Source organism: Tachyglossus aculeatus, chromosome 2 (assembly GCF_015852505.1).
Source record: "Tachyglossus aculeatus isolate mTacAcu1 chromosome 2, mTacAcu1.pri, whole genome shotgun sequence".
Taxonomy (NCBI): domain Eukaryota; kingdom Metazoa; phylum Chordata; class Mammalia; order Monotremata; family Tachyglossidae; genus Tachyglossus; species Tachyglossus aculeatus.
In genome coordinates, this window is record NC_052067.1 from 82,721,400 (window position 1) to 82,741,857 (window position 20,458).

The 20,458-nt window shown below is 45.4% G+C and overlaps 1 protein-coding gene across 2 annotated transcripts in view; it reads left to right on the plus strand.

Moving 5' to 3' along the window:
• The first annotated feature begins 983 nt into the window (after nt 1-983).
• Nucleotides 984-20,458, plus strand: part of ALDH8A1 (aldehyde dehydrogenase 8 family member A1) — a 45,949-nt gene continuing 26,474 nt past the window's right edge. For both annotated transcript variants that reach the window (XM_038770730.1, XM_038770735.1), the window contains exon 1: nt 984-1,147. In XM_038770730.1, the coding sequence (XP_038626658.1) occupies nt 1,010-1,147 (138 nt within the window). In that variant the 5' untranslated portion in view covers nt 984-1,009. The remainder of the gene's footprint in view (nt 1,148-20,458) is intronic.

Consider the following 20,458-nt stretch of genomic DNA (forward strand, 5'->3'; position numbering starts at 1 on the left):
TAAATATGTTGGTAAATTTTGTTTCCCTCATTTGTGTTCTTATGTATCCTATTCTACTTGCTTATTCATCACATTTGATCTATCGATAATAATTTTGGTATTTTTAAGTGCTTACTATGTGCCAGGCACTGTACTAAGCACTGGGGTGGATACAAACAAATCGGGGTGGACACAGTTTCTGACCTACATGGGGCTCACAGTCTCAATCCCCATTTTATAGATGAGGAAACTGAAGCACAGAGAAGTGAAGGGACTTGCCTAAGGTCAAACAGCAGACAAGCAACAGATTGGCAATTAAAACCCATGACCTTCCGACTCCCAGGCTGGTGCTCTGTCCACTGTGCCTTGCTGCTTCTCAAGTATGTGGTCTGTTTGCGACCGTCTTGTCATGTCTCTTTTTAAATTGCAAATTGCTTGAGGATGGGGACTGGGGCTTTTTTTTATATAATTCCATGTAGCACTCATAGGCCCTAACCATCAGTAGCATCTTCTGCTAATGCAAAGGGTAGAATTGTATATAGGACTGGATTTACCTCACCAAACAGCGTGGTTATTACGAACTTGATTTTCTGACTCAGCTTTCTGTCTAAGCAGCATTTGGTCTCTATAATAATTTAAAATATAAGCCCCTGTCCTCGCTTTTCAGTGTTAGGTAACAGTTCAAAGACTAATGAGCCTCTTCTCCTTCCCCCCTTGGCCCTAGAAAGTCATGTGTAGGTATAGGTTGTTTTGAATGCCGGGGTCATATTAAACCACCCCACAGTAACTGCCCCAAAAGTTTGCACTGCTGTGTGAGTTGGGGGGAGCAGGGGAGGAGGGAGATTCTTAATCCAAACCAAGAACAGCCTGCTACAGCTCTGGAAAGATGAACGTTCCCTCCCACTTTTCAGTGATTGACAAAACGAGATTAATGAGGGAAAGGGGAGGAGACTGAACCGGGATTGTGTAAACCAACACAGACCACAGAAATTGACAGTTTCCAGGGGTGAAAGCCACAACTTCACCAACGATGGCTGACCAGAAAGGCTTGTTGATGCTGGAAAACTTCATAGCTGGGAAATTTGTTCCCGCTTCCTCCCATTTAGACTCCTTTGACCCATCTACGGGGGAAGTATATTGTAGGGTTCCAGACAGCGGCCCAAAAGAGGTGAGTGGTTTTGTTAATTTCACTCACGGGTGATGGAAATCTTTTCAGAACATGGAAGGAAGAAGGGCAGTCATCGTTTGAGAAGCACGGGAGGGGCGGGTGGTGTGTTGAGATAACCCAGAAGGGCTACTTCTGCATCTCTGAAATCTAACTCATGGTACATTGAACATAAGTGAACATTAGACTGTGAGCCCACTGTTGGGTAGGGACTGTCTCTCTATGTCTCTATATGTTGCCAATTTGTACTTCCCAAGCGCTTAGTACAGTGCTCTGCACATAGTAAGCGCTCAGTAAATACGATTGATGATGAAGTGAAAGGCATTCTATTCCTATTTCAGAAGTAACTCGGTTTGTAGAAAGGTTAAATTACTGAGGACAAAGAAATGTACCTCTGGCAATTGCATTGAATGGGCTGTATATTTGTCTTCTCCTTATAACAAGTGATTGATAATAATAATGATAGTATTTGTTAAGCACTTACAATGTGCCAAGCACTGTTCTAAGCCAACCTGTTGAATTTCCATCGACTGGCCGAGCCACTTTAAGTAGCACTACAATTTTTGGTGGATTTTGGGGTGCATAGGGACTTGAGGGGAAGAGGAGGCCTAAGGAGTGGATGAAATCAAGTTACTGTCACCCAGTTTTCAGTTATTTCTTCAGACTTCCTTTAATTCTTCCTCTAGCTAACACTACTGGATTCACGTCTGCTGTCTAGACTCCAGATTGTCAGTTCAAAAAGATAGTGCAATCACATCAATTTTATGACCATGAAGAGGTATTTAAATTGAGAGTTCCTCCAGATGTGAGGCTTGAGAAGCAGTAGCGTGGCTCAGTGGAAAGAGCCCGGGCTTGGGAGTCGGGTCAACGGTTCAAATCCTGGCTCCGCCAATTGTCAGCCGTGTGACTTTGGGCAAGTCACTTAACTTCTCTGTGCCTCAGGTACCTCATCTGTAAAATGGGGATTAAGACCGTGAGCCTCACGTGGGACAACCTGATCACCTTGTATCCTCCCCAGCGCTTAGAACAGTGCTTTGCACATAGTAAGCGCTTAATATATGCCATTATTATTATGTGGGAGACTGTGTGAAGCCAGTCCAGTCCCTATGGTTTCCAAGCACCTCTGAGTTGGGCCTGTATTTGTGACTTAAAGTTTGTCATTAACATAACTTTGGTTTTCTAGTCTTCTGGTATTTCGAAGTTCAACTGCAGTTGATGTAAACTGGAAAAGCAGTACGGCCTCTTGGAAAGAGCATGGGTACACGAGTCAGAAGACCTGGGTTCTAATCCCAGATCTGCCAACTGTTTGCTCAGTGACCTTGGGCAAGTCACATTACTTCTGTGCCTCAGTTATTGAGACTGTGAGCCCCATGTAGGGCAGGGACTGTGTCCAACCCAATTTGCTTATATCTACCCCAGCGCTTAGTACAGTGCCTGGAACATAGTAAGTGCTTAACAGATATCAAAATTATTATTATTATCATTTCCTCCATTGTAAAATAGAGATTGAATGCCTGTTCTCCCTCCTAATAATAATGATGATGGTATTTGTTAAGCTCTTATTGTGTGCCAAGCTTCTTTCTAAGCGCTGGGGGAAATACAAGGTAATCAGGTTGTCCCACGAGGGGCTCACAGTCTTAACCCCCATTTTACAGATGAGGTAACTGAGGCACAGAGAAGTAAGTGACTTGCCCAAAGTCACACACACCTGAAAAGTGGCAGAGACGGGATTGGAACTCACAACCTCTGACTCCCAAGCACGTGCTCTTTCCACTGAGCCACGCTGCTTTTCCTACTTAGACTGTGAGCCCCATGTAGGACAAGGACTAATAGGTAATTAACATGTCTATCTACCCCAGCGCTTAGAAGAGTGCTTGACTCATAGTAAGTGCTTAACAAATATTGTAAAAATAACAATAATAGCTAAACAGATTTTAAAGGCTCCCTGAATGAGTCCTGACCAGACCAGTGAGTCTGAAGTGTTCATTTGAATTGGAATTCTCCATCCGGTCTCCATGCAGTGAAATCAAACACCATTTTACCTCTGAGCTGAAGCCCACCACCGGTTGAGGAAATTAACCAGAAAAAAGACCAGGTTTTCCTAAAGTCGAGCTACTCATCAGGGCGGTTCTAGAGACCTCCTGAAGCTATAAATTAGCCTGTTCTATCACCAGGAAAACCTACAGATCCATTTTATCATGGGGAGCAGGGTGAATAGTTGTATTTGTGGATAGGAATTAGGGTGGTACCCCATTTACAGCGGAGAATTGCTGTTTGGCTTTCTTCTGATTATCCCCCAATCTAGTTAAAATCTCAAACTCAGGGGGCAAAAATGTTTGGAAGAGGAGCTTGCTTTGCCCCTGACCCATTTTCTAGTCTGAAAGTCTTAAATAACTGCTGATAGGCAGTTAAGTTCTGCTTTATCTTATTGACTTTCTTTTTGCTTTGATTTTTCAGCAAGAAACCTTTAGACTTAGGGATTGAGTTGGGTAAATATTAGCCAGTGACTGTAGCTATTGGTTACACTGTAACTAGCTAGTATTTTGCTGAAGAACAGTGTGGGTAGCAACAGAACTGATGCCCTTCCCTGTGCAAAAAACTACTAGGCACTTGGAAATAGAATCAATCAATCAATCGTATTTATTGAGCACTTACTGTGTGCAGAGCACTGTACTAAGTGCTTGGGAAGTACAAGTTGGCAACATATAGAGACGGTCCCTACCCAACAGTGGGCTCACAGTCTAGAAGGGGGAGACAGAGAACAAAACCAAACATATTAACAAAATAAAATAAATAGAATAGATATGTACAAGTAAAATAGAGTAATAAATATGTACAAACATATATACATATATTTTATTTGTAGAATAAAATTTAAAGTTTGGTTCCTGCCCTTGAAAAGTGTCCAGTCTAAGGGAAAGCAGACAGAAACCGATGCATAGCCAATAGGTCGACGTTGAAACCATCAGATGTTTCTCTCCGATCCCCTCCTCTCCAGTCCCTCCTTTGACTGTCCCATCTTTCCCACTTCCTCTTTAAATCTAACCCCTCTGCCTGTGCCTCTGACCCCATCTGACACCTTATCAAAATACTTGCCCCATCCCGTCTCCTCTCGCTGACCATTCATTTTCCAGTGCCTTCTTCCCCACTGCCTTCAAGCATACTCAAGTTTCCCCATCCTACAAAATCCCTCCCTTGACACCATGCCTCTCTCCTTGAGAAAGTCGTTTACATCCACTGCCTCCACATTCTGTCCTCCAGTTCTCTCCATGACTCCCTTCCACATGATTTCTGCTCTCTTCACCCCATGGAAGCTGCCCTCTCTAAGGTCACCGACAACCTTCTTGGCAAATCCAACGGCCTCTACTCCATCCTAATCCTCAGTCTCTCAGCTGCCTTCTACGCTGTGGACCGAGTAGCCCCAGACTGAGCCCCCTTTTTCCTCTCCCCCTCCCCATCCCCCCCCACCTCCTTCCCCTCCCCACAGCACCTGTATATATGTTTGTACAGATTTATTACTCTATTTTACTTGTACATATTTACTATTCTATTTATTTTATTTTAATATGTTTTTTGTCTGTCTCCCCCTTCTAGACTGTGAGCCCACTGTTGGGTAGGGACCGTCTCTATATGTTGCCAACTTGTACTTCCCAAGCGCTTAGTACAGTGCTCTGCACACAATAAGTGCTCAATAAATATGAATGAATGAATGAATGACTGCCCTCCTCTTGAAGCAGTATCTATCACTGACATTGCCCTTTTAGTTCACCACGTAGGTCTCTGACAGTTCCTTCTCAGTCTCTAACTCAGGTTCCTCTGCCTCCCATCCTCTAACTGTCCAAGTCCCTCATGAGTCAGTTCTGGGTCCCCTTCTATTCTCCAGTGCTTTGCACATAGTAAGCGCTTAACAAATACCATCATTATTATGATTATCTACACCCACTCCATGTGGGAGAACCTTACTCACTTCCACAGCTTCAACTACCATCTCTCCATGGATGATTCCCAAATCTACCACCTTCTCAGCAGTCTTGAATTTCCTTCTGCCGTGAGGACATCTCTTCTTGGACATCCTGGTGACATTTCAAAGTTAACGTGTCCAAACAGAATTCCTCATCTTCCCATCCAAAGCCTGTCTACCCCATGTCTTTCCCATCACTAGACAACACCACAGTTATCTATCTTGCAAGCCTTAACCTCAGTGCTGTACTCATCTCTCTTATTCAGCCAACTTATTGAAATGTTGTAGGTTCTTCTCTATCCAAACTACTAGGCTGATCCAAGCCCAGGCAGCGTGGCTCAGTGGAAAGAGCCCGGGCTTTGGAGTCAGAGGTCATGGGTTCAAACCCCGGCTCCGCCACTTGTCAGCTGTGTGACTTTGGGCAAGTCACTTCTCTGGGCTTCAGTTACCTCATCTGTAAAATGGGGATTAAGACTGTGAGCCCCACGTGGGACAACCTGATCACCTTGTATCCCCTTCCAGCACTTAGAACAGTGCTTTGTACATAGTAAGCGCTTAACAAATGCCATCATTATTATCATTATTATTATTATCTTGACTACTGCATCAGTCTCCTCACTCTGTCTTGCCTCCTTTCTCTCCCCACCCCAGTCCATACTTCACTTTGCTAACCAAATATTTTTCTAAAAAAAGTTCAGTCCACGTTTCCCCCCACCTTACCTCCTTCCCTTCCCCACAGCACCTGTATATATGCATATATGTTTGTACATATTTATTACTCTACTTATTTATTTATTTATTTATTTTACTTGTACATATCTATTCTATTTATTTTATTTTGTTAGTATGTTTGGTTTTGTTCTCTGTCTCCCCCTTCTAGACTGTGAGCCCACTGTTGGGTAGGGACTGTCTCTATATGTTGCCAACTTGTACTTCCCAAGTGCTTAGTACAGTGCTCTGCACACAGTAAGCGCTCAATAAATACGATTGATTGATTGATTCCCCACACAAAACCTCCAGTGGTTGCCTGTTCACCTCCACATTAAGCAGAAACTCCCTAGCATTGGCTTTAAAGCACTGTCAGCTCTCTCCTTCCTACCTTACCTTGCTGATTTCCTACGACAGCCCAGTCCGCACATTTTGTTCCTCTAACACCAATTTACTGTACTACCTCGATCTCGTCCATCTCACTGCCGACCCCTTCCCCGCATCTTCCTTCTGGCCTAGAACCCCTTCCCTTCCATACTTAAAAAACTATTCTCCCCACCCTCGAAGCCTTATTAAAATTCCATCTCCTCCAAGGGACATTCCCCAGTTAACATCAACATCAATCGTATTTATTGAGCGCTTACTGTGTGCAGAGCACTGTACTAAGCGCTTGGGAAGTACAAGTTGGCAACATATAGAGACAGTCCCTACCCAACAGTGGGCTCACAGTCTAAAAGACTCTAAAAGTTGTCATCTTCCCCCTTCTTTCTCTCCTCTGCATTGCTTATGCACTTGTATCTGTACCTTTTAAGCACTTTTTATTCACCTGTCCCTTAGTCCCAAAGCATTTATGTATATACCTAATTTGTTTTAATGCCTGTCTCCTCCTAGGGACTGTAAACTCTTTGTGGGTAGGGAACATGTCTACCAACTCCATTGTATTGTTCCCTCCCAAGCGCTTAAAACAGTGCTCTGTACACTGTAAATGTTCAATAAATACCACTGATTCACTGATTGAGATATAGAAATTAAGACCGAGAAGCAGCGTGGCTCAGTGGCAAGAACCTGGGCTTGGGAGTCAGAGGTCATAGGTTCTAATCTCGGCTCCACCACTTGTCAGCTGTGTGACTTTGGGCAAGTCACTTAACTTCTCTGGGCCTCAGTGACCTCATCTGTAAAATGGGGATGAAGACTGTGAACTCCCTGTGGGACAACCTGTTTACCTTGTATCTACCCAGCGCTTAGAACAGTGCTTGGCACGTAGTGCTTAACAAAATACCAAAATTATCAAGCGCTTAGCACAGTGCTCTGCACATAGTAAGTGCTCAATAAATGATTGAATGAATATGAGACACAACTGAATGAATAAACGAAGAGATAAATTGGTGCCTGTAAAGGTGGTTGATGGGAGGGTATGCCCAAGGAGTCTAACTTTCCCCACTTTCGTGAACTGATTCTCAGTGCTTCCCCAAGACTGTGTAGTCCAGTCTCCTCCTTTCCTGCACAGTGGGGTGATGAAACAGCATATAGAATAGTCGTTTGGCGAGTGGACCTAAAGATTAAAAATTAAACACCACAGACTCAGTACATGGTACTTCAAGTCCCATGAGAAGCAGCATGGCCTAGTGAATAGAGCACGGGCCTGAAAGACAGAGGGACCTGGGTCCTAATCCCAGCTTCACCACTTGTCTGCTGTGTGACCTTGGGTAAGTCACTTAACATCTCTGTGCCTCAGTTCCCTCATCTGTAAAATGGGGATTAAGAGTGTGAGCCCCAAGTGGGACAGGGACTGTGTCCAATGTGATTAATTTATATCTGCCACAGCACTTAGAAAAGTGTTTGACACCTAGTTAGTGCTTAACAAATACAATCATTGTCATTGTTATTAAGTGCCTACCTGTATGTGCCCTGCCCGTCCTGAACCTGCTGAATATTCATTCATTCAGTTGTATTTATTGAGCGCTTACTGTGTGCTGAGCACTGTACTAAGCGCTTGGGAAGTACAAGTTGGGAAAGAGGCAGCCACATTTAACTAGGCACAATCTGGAAAGTCTCTGTGAGGAAAACAAAGGCTCTCAATCCTCAAGGTCTGCAAGAATCATTTAAGGAAAACCCTGTCAGCATTCCATAAAACTTACTGGTTGTAGGGCCAGATGGGAGGCCCAAGAGCTTCACTCCACTTGCTAGAAGAGAAGAAACTGCCTGAAAGTACCTCAATTTCAATGACATTATCGCCAGAGGAAATCAGCCATCTTGTCAGTTCCGTGGTACAATTATTAATCATCAATCAATGAATCGAATTTGTTGAGCACTCAATATGTGCAGAGCACTGTCCTAAGAACGTGGGAGAGTGCAATGCAACAGAATTAGCAGACACGTTCCCTGCCCATAACAGGGATGACAGATATTAATATCAATAAATAATTCATAATATATATTTTAAAGATGTCACAAGTTCTTTGAGGTTGGGGTGAATATCAAATGTCCAGAGTTCACAGATCTAAGTGCATAAATGACACAGAGGGGGAGTGAGCTGGGGAAAAGAGAGCTTAATCAGAGAAGGCTTCATGGAGAAGATGTGACCTCAGTAATGCTTGAAGGTGAAAATAGTGGTCTGGTGGGAGTTCCAGGCTACAGGGAGGACGTGGGAAAGGGGTCAGTGGTGAGATAGATGAAATTGGGACAGAATGAGTAAGCTGGCGTTAGAGGAGCAGAGTCTGTGGGCTGGATTGTGGTAGCAGATTAGTGAGGTGAAGTAGGATGGGGCGAAGCTGATTGAATTCTTTAAAAGCCAACGGTAAAGAGTTTCTGTTTGATGCGGACGTGGATGAGCAGCCATTGAGGAGTGGGGAGACATGAACTGAATGGTTTTGTTGATAAATGATTCGTTCAGCAGAGTAGTGTATGGATTGAAGTGGGGAGAGGCAGGAGACTGGGAGGTCAGTGAGGAGGCAGATGCAGTAGTTAAGGTGGGATAAGTGCTTGGATCAGCATGGTAGCAGTTTGGATGGAGTGGAAAGTGCAGATTGTAGCAATATTGTAAAGGTCGAACTGACAGGATTTGGTGACATTAAATATGTGGGTGGAATGAGAGTGATGAGTCTAGGACAATACCAAGCTTATGGGCTTGTGAGATAGGGAAGATAGTTCTATAGTCTACAATGGTGGAAAAAACAGCAGGAGGACAGGGTTTGGGAGGGAAGATAAGAAGTTTAGTTTTGAACATGTTCAGTGTGTTGGTGGGACATCCAAGTATATATGTCTTGAAGGCAGGAAGAAATGTGAGATTGCAGGAAAGGAGAGAGGTCAGGTCTGGAGATATAGATATGGGAATTATCTGCATAGCCATCGTAATTGAAGCCTTGAGAGCAAATGAGTTCTCCAAGAGAATGGGTATAGAGATAATAGAAAGGGACCTAGAATTTAGCCTTGAAGAACCCCTGTTGTCAGAGGGTAGAAGGCCGAGGAGGAACCAGCAAAAGAGAGAGATGAGGAGAGAGATGAGGAGAACCGAGAAAGGATCCAGTGAATCCAAGGTTGCATAAAGTTTCAAGGAGAAGGGGGTAGTCTACAGTCTCAAAGGTGGCTGACATGTCTAGGAGGATTAAGATCGATGGATGCCATCAGACCTGGTGAGAAGAAGGTCATTGGTTACATTAGCGAGGGCTGTTTCTGTGGAATGAAGGGGGCAGAAGCCAGATCAAGGAGAGAATTGGAACTCTCTCAAGAAGTTTGGAGAGGAATGGTAGGTGGCAGATGGGGTGATAACTGGAGAGAACCGTTAGGTCAAGAGAGGGGTTTTTTTTTAGGCTAGGGGATACATAAGCTTGTTTGACAGCAGTGGGGAAGAAGCAATCATTTGAAACTCTCACCTCCATCATGCCAATTTGAATCCATTTAGGCCTGTTGACCTGTGTGTGTTCTCCTTCTGCCCTCTGCCCATCCGCCAAGCTAGCTCTCTTCCTCCCTTCAAGGCCCTACTGAGAGCTCACCTCCTCCAGGAGGCCTTCCCAGACTGAGCCCCCTCCTTCCTCTCCCCCTCATGCCCCTCTCCATCCCCCATCTTACCTCCTTCCCTTCCCCACAGCACCTGTATATATGTATATATGCTTGTACATATTTATTACTCTATTTATTTTACTGGTACATATCTATTCTATTTATTTTATTTTGTTAATATGTTTGGTTTTGTTCTCTGTCTCCCCCTTCTAGACTGTGAGCCCACTGTTGGGTAGGGACTGTCTCTATATGTTGCCAACTTGTACTTCCCAAGCGCTTAGTACAGGGCTCTGCACACAGTAAGCGCTCAGTAAATACGATTGATTGATTGATTGATTGATTCTCCTTGGGATTCAAAGGAAACAGAGTGGCTTAGTGGGCCTTGGAGTCAGCAGACCTAGGTTCTAATCCTGGCTCCACCACTCGCTCGCTATGTGGACTTTGGGCAAGTGACTTCATTTTTCTGGGCCTCAGTTTCGTTGTCTGTCAAGGGGGATTCAATACCTGTCCTCCCTCAAACTTAGTCTGTGAGCCCCCTGAGGGACAGAGACTTTGTCTGACCTGATCTGGTGTCTACCCCAGTGCTTAGTACAGTGCTTGGCCCACAGAAAGCACCAAACAAGTACCACAATTATTGTTCTCAAAGAAAGTGCTGCAGGCAGGTGTGTGTGTCACAGAATAATAATAATAATAATAATAATGGCATTTATTAAGCGCTTACTATGTGCAGAGCACTGTTCTAAGCACTGGGGAGGTTACAAGGTGATCAGGTTGTCCCCGGGGGGGCTCACAATCTTAATCCCCATTTGACAGGTGAGGTAACTGAGGCACAGAGAAGTGAAGTGACTTACCCAAAGTCACCCAGCTGACAAGTGGCGGAGCCTGGATTTGAACTCATGACCTCTGACTCCAAAGCCTGTGCTCTTTCCACTGAGCCACACTGCTTCTCACGGAAGAACTGTGTATAGGCCCCAAAAATATCACAGTACTGCCTTCTTCTCCCACCTGCCCCCACAAGAAATCTCTAATCCCTAGACCCTCTTCAGTTAGCCCAGGCCACCATGCATTATTTGGACTCCCTTCTCAACCTTTCTGCTTGATGTTTCCACTTTGCCCTCTCTGCTGAGTTCAGCTCCTTCGCCTCTCTTTTATTCATTCATTCATTCATTTATCATATTTATTGAGCGCTTACTGTGTGCAGAGCACTGTACTAGGTGCTTGGGAAGTACAAGTTAGCAACATATAGAGACGGTCCCTACCCAACAGTGGACTCGCAGTCTAGGAGGGGGAGACAGACAACAAAACAAAACATGTGGACAGGTGTCAAGTCGTCAGAACAAATAGAATTAACGCTAAATTTGTACTTCCCAAGCGCTTAGTACAGTGCTCTGCACATAGTAAGCGCTCAATAAATACGATTGATGATGATGATGATGATAAATGCCCATCATTAACAAAATAAATAGAATAGTAAATATGTACAAGTAAAATAGAGTAATAAATCTGCACAAACATATATACAGGTGCTGTGGGGAGGGGAAGGAGGTAGGGCAGGGGGGATGGGGAGGAGATCTCATACCATTAACTTCCAGTCTTGGATCACTTTGATAATATGCTTTCTCCAGTCCTGTGTTCATGCTGTGGAACACCATGGGCAGAGTTCCAGGCATCAGGGTGACTTTAGCCTCTAGAAATTCATTCTCCCCAGCTATAGCTCTGCCTTCTCCCTCCCCCCACCTTTTTTTTTTCAGCGTATTGTTGAACGCTTAGCATGTGCCAGGCACTGTACTTACCACTGGGTAGATACAAGGTAATTGGGTTTGACACAGTCCCTGTCCCACATGGGGCTCACAGTCTTAATCCCCATTTGTACAGATGAGTTACTGAGACACAGAGCTGTTAAAAAAAAGTCCAAGCTCACACATCAGGCAAGTGATGGAACCAGGATTAGAACCCAGGTCCTCTGACTCCGGAGCCCGTGCTTTTACTGCTATACCACACTCGATTCCAATTCCCACTTCTCCCACTTACTATTCCAGATGTTTGCTACCTACCTGCAACTGCCAGTGCCCTCCCCTCTGATGACCTCACCAACTACTTTATGGACAAAATCGAAAACATCCATCAGGTCCCCAAAAGGTTGTTCTTGTCTCCCCATCTCCTCATCCCCACAGCCACTCTCTCACCCTTTATGGCTTGTCTTTCAAAAGACCACCTCCCACTTCCTTTCAAAAAACACACCTCCACCTGGGCCTCTGACCCCATCCCCTCCCACCTTTTAAAAACATTTCCCCTTTTTCTCCCCCCTTTTAGCTCCCAGTTTCTAATGGACACTTTCCCTCTGCCTTTTCTCAGTGGAAAGAGCCCGTGCTTTGGAGTCAGAGGTCATGGGTTCGAATCCCGGCCCTGCCACATGTCTGCTGTGTGACCTTGGGCAAGTCACTTCACTTCTCTGAGCCTCAGTTACCTCATCTGCAAAATGAGGATTAAGACTGTGAGCCCCACGTGGGACAACTTGATCTCATTGTATCCCCCCAGCGCTTAGAACAGTGCTTTGCACATAATAAGCACTTAACAAATGCCATCGTTATTATTATTATTATTATTTTAACACATCCTTGTCTCTCCTGTCCTAAAGTGTCCTTCTCTACACCCCACAGCACCCTCCAGGTGTCACCCTGTTTGGCCCCTCCCATTTCTGTCCCAACTCTTGGAATGGGTTGTATACCTTTGATGTCTCCCTTTCTTCTCCTCCAATGTCATTCTTGACCCTCTACAGTGCAGTTTCTGCCTCCTCCTCTCCAGTGAGAGGGCCCTCTCCAAGGCCACCAAAGACCTCTTTTTTGCCAAATCTAAAACATTCTTTTCATCATCATCATCATCAATCGTATTTATTGAGCGCTTACTGTGTGCAGAGCACTGTACTAAGCGCTTGGGAAGTACATATATAGTATAGTATGTAGTATAATATAGTATACATAGTATATACATACTACAGTATAGTATATACATACTATATGTATACATATATGTGTGTATATACATAGTATATATATACTATAGTATTTATATGGTAGTATTTGCTAAGCACTTACTACATTCCAGGTACTGGGTTGGACGCAGTCCCTGTCCCAAGTGGGGCTCAATCCCCATTTTCCAGATGAGGTAACTGAGGCCCAGAGAAGTGAAGTGACTAGCCCAAGGCCACCCAGCAGACAAGTGGCGGAGCCGGGATTAGAACCCATGACCTTCTAACGCCCAGGCTTGTGCTCTATCCACTCTGCTTATGGGAAGCTAGCAATTGCCGTGTTCCCGATGGCTTGGGCTCCCATTTTCCCCCCACAGGAGGCCTTAGATCTTCCCCTTGCGGCCTTGGGGGAACCCCCTCAGGGGCAGACAGCCCAGTGGGGAAACCGAGGCCCAGGGTGATCCAGGGATGTGGGGCCACCCGTCGAGTCCAGATCTTCGATCTCTCAGTTGCCTTCAACACAGTGGAACACTGCCTTTTTGAGATTGTCTAATGTTTGTTTTTCTGATACCATTGTCTTCTAATCAGTTATTCTCAGTCCCTTTCACCAGCTTTTCATCTGCCCCTCCCCTTATCTGTGGGTGTCCCTCCATTCATTCATTCATTCAATCGTATTTATTGAGCGCTTATTGTGTGCAGAGCACTGTACTAAGCGCTTGGGAAGTACAAGTTGGCAACATATAGAGACGGTCCCTACCCAACAGCGGGCTCACAGTCTAGAAGGGGGAGACAGACAACAATACAAAACATGTGGACAGGTGTCATCAGACTAAATAGAAGTAAAGCTAGATGCACATCATTAACAAAATAAATAGAATAGTAAATATGTACAAATAAAATAGAGTAATCTGTACATACATATATGCAGGTGCTGTGGGGAGGGGAAGGAGGTAGAGCGGGGGGATGGGGAGGAGGAGAGGAAAAAGGGGGTTCAGTCTGGGAAGGCCTCCTGGAGGAGGTGAGCTCTCAGGGCTTTGAAGGGAGGAAGAGAGCTAGCTTGGTGGATGTGTGGAGGGAGGGCATTCCAGGCCAGGGGGAGGATGTGGGGAGGACGTGGGCCGGGGGTCGACAGCGGGACAGGCGAGAACAAGGCACACTGAGGAGGGTAGTGGCAGAGGAGTGGAGAGTGCGGGCTGGGCTGGAGAAGGAGAGAAGGGAGGGGAGGTAGGAGGGGGCGAGGGGATGGACAGCCTTGAAGCTGAGAGTGAGGAGTTTTTGCTTGATGTGTACGTTGACTGGTAGCCACTGGAGATTTTTGAGGAGGGGAGTGACATGCCCAGAGCATTTCTGCTCAAAGATGATCCAGGCAGCAGCGTGAAGTATAGACTGAAGTGGGGAGAGACAGGAGGATGGGAGATCAGAGAGAAGGCTGATGCAGTAAACCAGTCGAGGTGGGATGAGAGATTGAACCAGCAAGGTAGCGGTTTGGATGGAGAGGAAAGGGCGGTTCTTGGCAATGTTGCAGAGGTGAGACTGGCAGGTTTTGGAGACGGATTGGATGTGAGGGGTGAACGTGAAAGCAGAATTGAGGATGACACCAAGGTTGTGGGCTTGTGAGATGGGAAGTACGGTAGTGCCGTCTACAGTGACAGGAAAGTCAGGGAGAGGGCAGGGTTTGGGAGGGAAGATAAGGAGTTCAGTCTTGGACATACTGAGTTTTAGATGGCAGGCAGACATCCAGGAGATGTCCCAAAGGCAGGAGGAGAACCGAGCCTGAAGGGAGGGAGAGAGAACAGGGGCAGAGATGTAGATTTGGGTGTCTTCAGCATAGAGATGATAGTTGAAGCCGTGGGAGAGAATGAGTTCACCAAGGGAGTGAGTGTAGATAGAAGACAGAAGGGGACCAAGAACTGACCCTTGAGGAACCCCTACAGTAAGGGGATGGGAGGGAGAGGAGGAACCTGCAAAGGAGACTGAGAATGAATAGCCGGAGAGATGAGGCCCTATCCTGGTTTTACTCTCTCTTTTTTAGATGTATTAAATATATGATTATTATGTGGCAAGCACCGTTTTAAGAGCAGGGGTAGATACAAATCAATCAGGTCGGACATAGTCCCTGTCCCACTTGAGGTTTATGTTGTAAGTAGGAAGAAGAATAGGTATTGAATCCACATTTTACAGGTGAGGAAACTGAGGCACAGAGAAGCTGTAACTTGCCCAGGGTCACAGTAAGAAAGTAGTAGAGCAGGATTAGAACCCAGGTCTTCCCAGGCCTATGCTCTTTCCCCTAAGCCACACTGTTTCCCGCTGTTTCCCTTCTCAATTTATAGTCACTCTCAAATCTACATTAGCTCTAGCCAAGACCTCTCACCTCTTTTTTAAATCTCTTCAATTCCCCCTTCACATCCAATAGTACGCTGTTCTCTCCATCTTTTAAGCCCTTCTGTAATCACACCTCCTCCAGGAAGTTTTCCTCTCACCCCTGCACCTTATATCCCCCAAATGCCACTTCAGCCCTGTTACTCTAAGCACTTAAATTACCACACCCTTCCTGGCACTTATGTGCACATCTTATATATTCAATCAGCCGTATTTATTGAGCACGTACTATTTGCAGATCGCTGTACTAAGTGCTTGGGAGAGTACGTGCAACAAAATTGGAAGCCATTCTCTGCCCACAGTGAGCTCACAGTCTAGAGAAGACTGTGATTTATATATACATATATATATATATATATATATATATATATATATATCACTTGTAAATATTCCATTTCTCCCTCTCTCTGAAATTCATCGAAGAATTTGTCTCCCCTATAGACTGTGGGCTCCTTGAGGGCAAGGATCCTGTACTCTAACTCTTTTGTGCTCTCCCAATAATAATAATAATAATAATAATAATAATAATGGCATTTGTTAAGTGCTTACTATGTGCAGAGCACTGTTCTAAGCACTGGGGGGATACAAGGTGATCAAGTTACCCCACAATCTTAATCCCCATTTTACAAATGAGGTAACTGAGGCTCAGAGAAGTTAAGTGACTTGCCCAAGGTCACACAGCAGTCATGTGGAGGAGTTGGGATTTGAACCCATGACTTCTAACTCCAAAGCCCGGGCTCTTTCCACTGAGCCATGCTACTCCCCATCGTACTAAGCTCCCAAGCACTTAGTACAGTGCTCTGCTCACAGTAGTTGCTTGACAAATACTATCGATCGATTGTATTGCTCTTTGCCCCATCAAGTGAGCATACCTCTTTTTGTGGGACTGCTCAGACATCAATCAGTGGTATTTATTGAGCGCTTACCATGTGTAGAGCACTGTAGTAAATGCTGGGGAGAGCACAATTCCAACAGAGCTGGTAGACATGTTCCCTGCCCACAACGAGCTCATGGGAGCGATCTCTTCAGCTGGGTTCTTTCGTTGAACTTTTGCCTGAGGTGGGCAACGAGAGAAGGGAGGAGATGGAGAGGACCTACTTTTGGCAGTACCAACTCTGGACTTAATTTTTCAATGGGTTTGATGGATGGTGCTGAACCATCCATGCTCTTTCACCTGATTTCCCCGTGTTTTGTATCCTACATTAGACCACTAGCAGCAACAGTGGGCATCACCTGTGGTTACAGAATAGAGTATTTGTGAGTTCACTTTCAACAGCAGGCATCAACCAACCGATCAATGAAATAATCGGATTTATTCGGCAATTGAGAGTGTAATATGTACAACGGTAAGGAGTTTCTGTTTGTTGCCGAGGTGGGTAATAATGATAATTAATGATAGTTATGGTACTTGTTAAGCGCTACGTGCTAATAATAATAGTAATAATGATGGCATTTTTAAAGTTCTTACTATGTGCAAAGCACTATTCTAAGCACTGGGGAGGTTACAAGGTGATCAGGTTGTCCCACGGGGGGCTCACAGTCTTAATCCCCATTTTATTATTATTATTATTATTAATGATGGCATTTACTAAGCGCTTACTATGTGCTAAGCACTGTTCTAAGCACTGGGGAGATTACAAGGTTATCAGGTTGCCCCACGCGGGGCTCACAGTCTTATGAGGGAACTTGAGAAGTTAAGTGACTTGCCCAAAGTCACACAGCTGACAATTGGCGGAGCCGGGATTTGAACCCATGAACTCCGACTCCAAAGCCTGGGCTCTTTCCACGGGCTACACTTCTTCTCAAGCAGCTTAGAAGCTGCTTCTAAGCTTCTCAAGCATGCTGCTAAGCATTGCTGTAAGTGCTGGGGTTGGTACAAGTTAATCAGGTTGGACACAGTCCCTGTCCCACGTGGGCTCCCAGTCTAAGTAGGAGGGAGAAGGATTGAATCCCCATTTTACAGATGAATAACTGAGGCCCAGAAAAGTGAAGGGTCTTTCCCAAGGTCATACAGCGGACAAGTGGTGGGGCCAGAATTAGAACACAGGTCCTCCTGGGTTCCCAGGTCTGTTCCACTAAGCTTCTCCAGTGGATGGGCAACCCCTGGAGGGTCCTTGAGGAGTGGGGAAACATGTCCCATTACTGTTGACGGCACTACCATCCTTCCCGTCTCACAAGCCCGCAACCTTGGTATCATCCTCGACTCCGCTCTCTTGTTCACCCCCATATCCAATCCATCACCAAAACCTGCCGGTCTCACCTCCGCAACATTGCCAAGATCCGCCCTTTCCTCTCCATCCAAACCACTTCCCAGCTTGTTGAATCTCTTATCCTATCCCGACTGGATTACTGCATCAGCCTCCTCTCCGATCTCCCATCCTCCTGTCTCTCCCCACTTCAATCCATACTTCACGCCGCTGCCCGGATCGTCTTTGTGCAGAAACGCTCTGGGCATGTTACTCCCCTCCTCAAAAATCTCCAGTGGCTACCAATCAATCTGCGCATCAGGCAGAAACTCCTCACCCTGGGCTTCAAGGCTGTCCATCCCCTCGCCCCCTCCTACCTCACCTCCCTTCTCTCCTTCTCCAGCCCAGCCCGCACCCTCCGCTCCTCTGCCACTAATCTCCTCACCGTGCCTCGTTCTCGCCTGTCCTGCCCGTCCCGCCTTCGACCCCCGGCCCACGTCCTCCCCTTGGCCTGGAATGCCCTCCCTCCGCACATCCGCCAAGCTAGCTCTCTTCTTCCCTTCAAAGCCCTACTGAGAGCTCACCTCCTCCCGGAGGCCTTCCCAGACTGAGCCCTCTCCTTCCTCTCCCCCTCCTCCCCTTCCCCATCCCCCCGCCTTACCTCCTTCCCCTTCCCACAACACCTGTATATATGCATATATGTTTGTACGTATTTATTACTTAATTTATTAATTTTATTTGTACATATTTATTCTATTTATTTTATCTTGTTAATATGTTTTGTTTTGCTGTCTCTCTCCCCCTTCTAGACTGTGAGCCTGCTGTTGGGCAGGGACCATCTCTATATGTTGCCAACTTGTACTTCCCAAGCACTTAGTACAGTGCTTTGCACACAGTAAGCGCTCAATAAATATGATTGAATGAATGAATGAATGTTCTGTGAGCCCGTTGTTGGAGAGAGAGAGAGAGAGAGAGAGAGAGAGAGAGAGAGAGAGAGAGAGAGAGAGAGAGAGAGAGAGAGAGAGAAGCAGCGTGGCTCAGTGATTGATTGAATGAATTGATTCATTGATTCATTGATTGAATGAATGAATGAATGTCCTGTGAGCCCGTTGTTGTATATATATATATATATATATATGTATAGATAAGCAGCGTGGCTCAGTGGGAAACAGCATGGGCTTTGGAGTCAAATCCCGGCTCTTCCAGTTAGCTGTGTGACATTGGGCAAGTCACTTAAGTTCTCTGGGCCTCAGTTCCCTCATCTGTAAAATGGGGATGAAGACTGTGAGCCCCCCTGTGGGACAACCTGATCATCTTGTAACCTCTCCAGCGCTTAGAACAGTGCTCTGCACATAGTAAGTGCTTAATAAATGCCATTATTATTATATATGTTTGTACAGATTTATTACTCTATTTTACTTGTACATGTTTATTATATTTATTTTATTCCGTTAATGTGTTGTTTTGTTGTCCGTCTCTCCCTTCTAGACTGTGAGCCCACTGTTGGGTAGGGACCGTCCCTATATGTTGCCAACTTGTACTTCCCAAGCGCTTAGTACAGTGCTCTGCACACAGTAAGCGCTCAATAAATACGACTGAATGAATGAATGAATGAATGAATGGAGACTGTCTCTATATGTTGCCGACTTGTACTTCCCAAGCGCTTAGTACAGTGCTCTGCTCACAGTAAGAGCTCAATAAATACGATTGGATAAATGAATGAATGTCCTGAACCTTTTTGTAGAAAAATGATCCAGGCAGCCGAGTGAAGTATGCACTGGAGTGGGGAGGGATAGGAGTTTGGGAGGTCAGCGAGGAGGCTGCTACAGTAATCAAGAAGAGTTAGGATAAGTGCCACTCAGCTATTTTGTGTATCATTCTTGAGTGCTGATATACTTGTTGACTATTAGACTGGGGGATTTTTTGCACTGGTCAATGGAAGTCCAGAAGAAATTCAAAATGGAACAAAAAGAAAAACACAAAAGCCCCACATTCTCCACCTTTCTCCACACCACACCAAGAACAAGTTTGAAAAGAAGATATGCATAAAAGACAAAAAAAAAAAAAACCCAAACCAAAAGCCGTTTGTAGAGATGACACCTAGAGATGTCCCTCTTTCCTCTCCCCGGGCAGACAGTAAAAAGGGGCTTTTTCAGCCTAGTTTTTGGTTAGTGCATAGAAGCAGAAAGAACCTTCTTTCCAGGGTTTCCCCAGGACTGTGTCACGGTGCATGTGAGTGCAGCTCTGTCATCTCATTGATTAACCTACTTCTCTCAGCATCATTTATACAGGTCTTTGAGCACAAATGAATCCATTTAGGGAAAGAGAGCTGTCCCCTCCAGTGAACGAGCAACCCACTTGCCCTCTTCAATAATGGAATGCAGATTTGCCCAATCAGCAGAAGAGGAAATGTGGAGACAGTAATAATAATAATAATAATAATAATAATGGTATTTGTTAAGCGCTTACTATGTGCAAGGCACTGTTCTAAGTGCTGGGGGGATACAAGGTGATCAGGTTGTCCCACGGGGGGCTCACAGTCTTAATCCCCATTTTACAGATGAGGTCACTGAGGCACAGAGAAGCTAAGTGGCTTGCCCAAGGTCACACAGCTGACAAGTGGCTGAGCTGGGATTCGAACCCATAAGCTAGCTCTCTTCCTCCCTTCAAGGCCCTGCTGAGAGCTCACCTCCTCCAGGAGGCCTTCCCAGGCTGAGCCCCTTCCTTCCTCTCCCCCTCGTCCCCCTCTCCATCCCCCCCATCTTACCTCCTTCCCTTCCCCACAGCACCTGTATATATGTATATATGTTTGTACATATTTATTTCCCTATTTATTTATTTATTTATTTTACCTGTACATATCTATTCTATTTATTTTATTTTGTTAGTAGGTTTGGTTTTGTTCTCTGTCTCCCCCTTTTAGACTGTGAGCCCACTGTTGGGTAGGGACTGTCTCTATATGTTGCCAATTTGTACTTCCCAAGCGCTTAGTACAGTGCTCTGCACATAGTAAGCGCTCAATAAATACGATTGATGATGATGATGATTCGAACCCATGACCTCTGACTCCCAAGCCCACGCTCTTTCCACTGAGCCACACTGCTTCTCAGTAA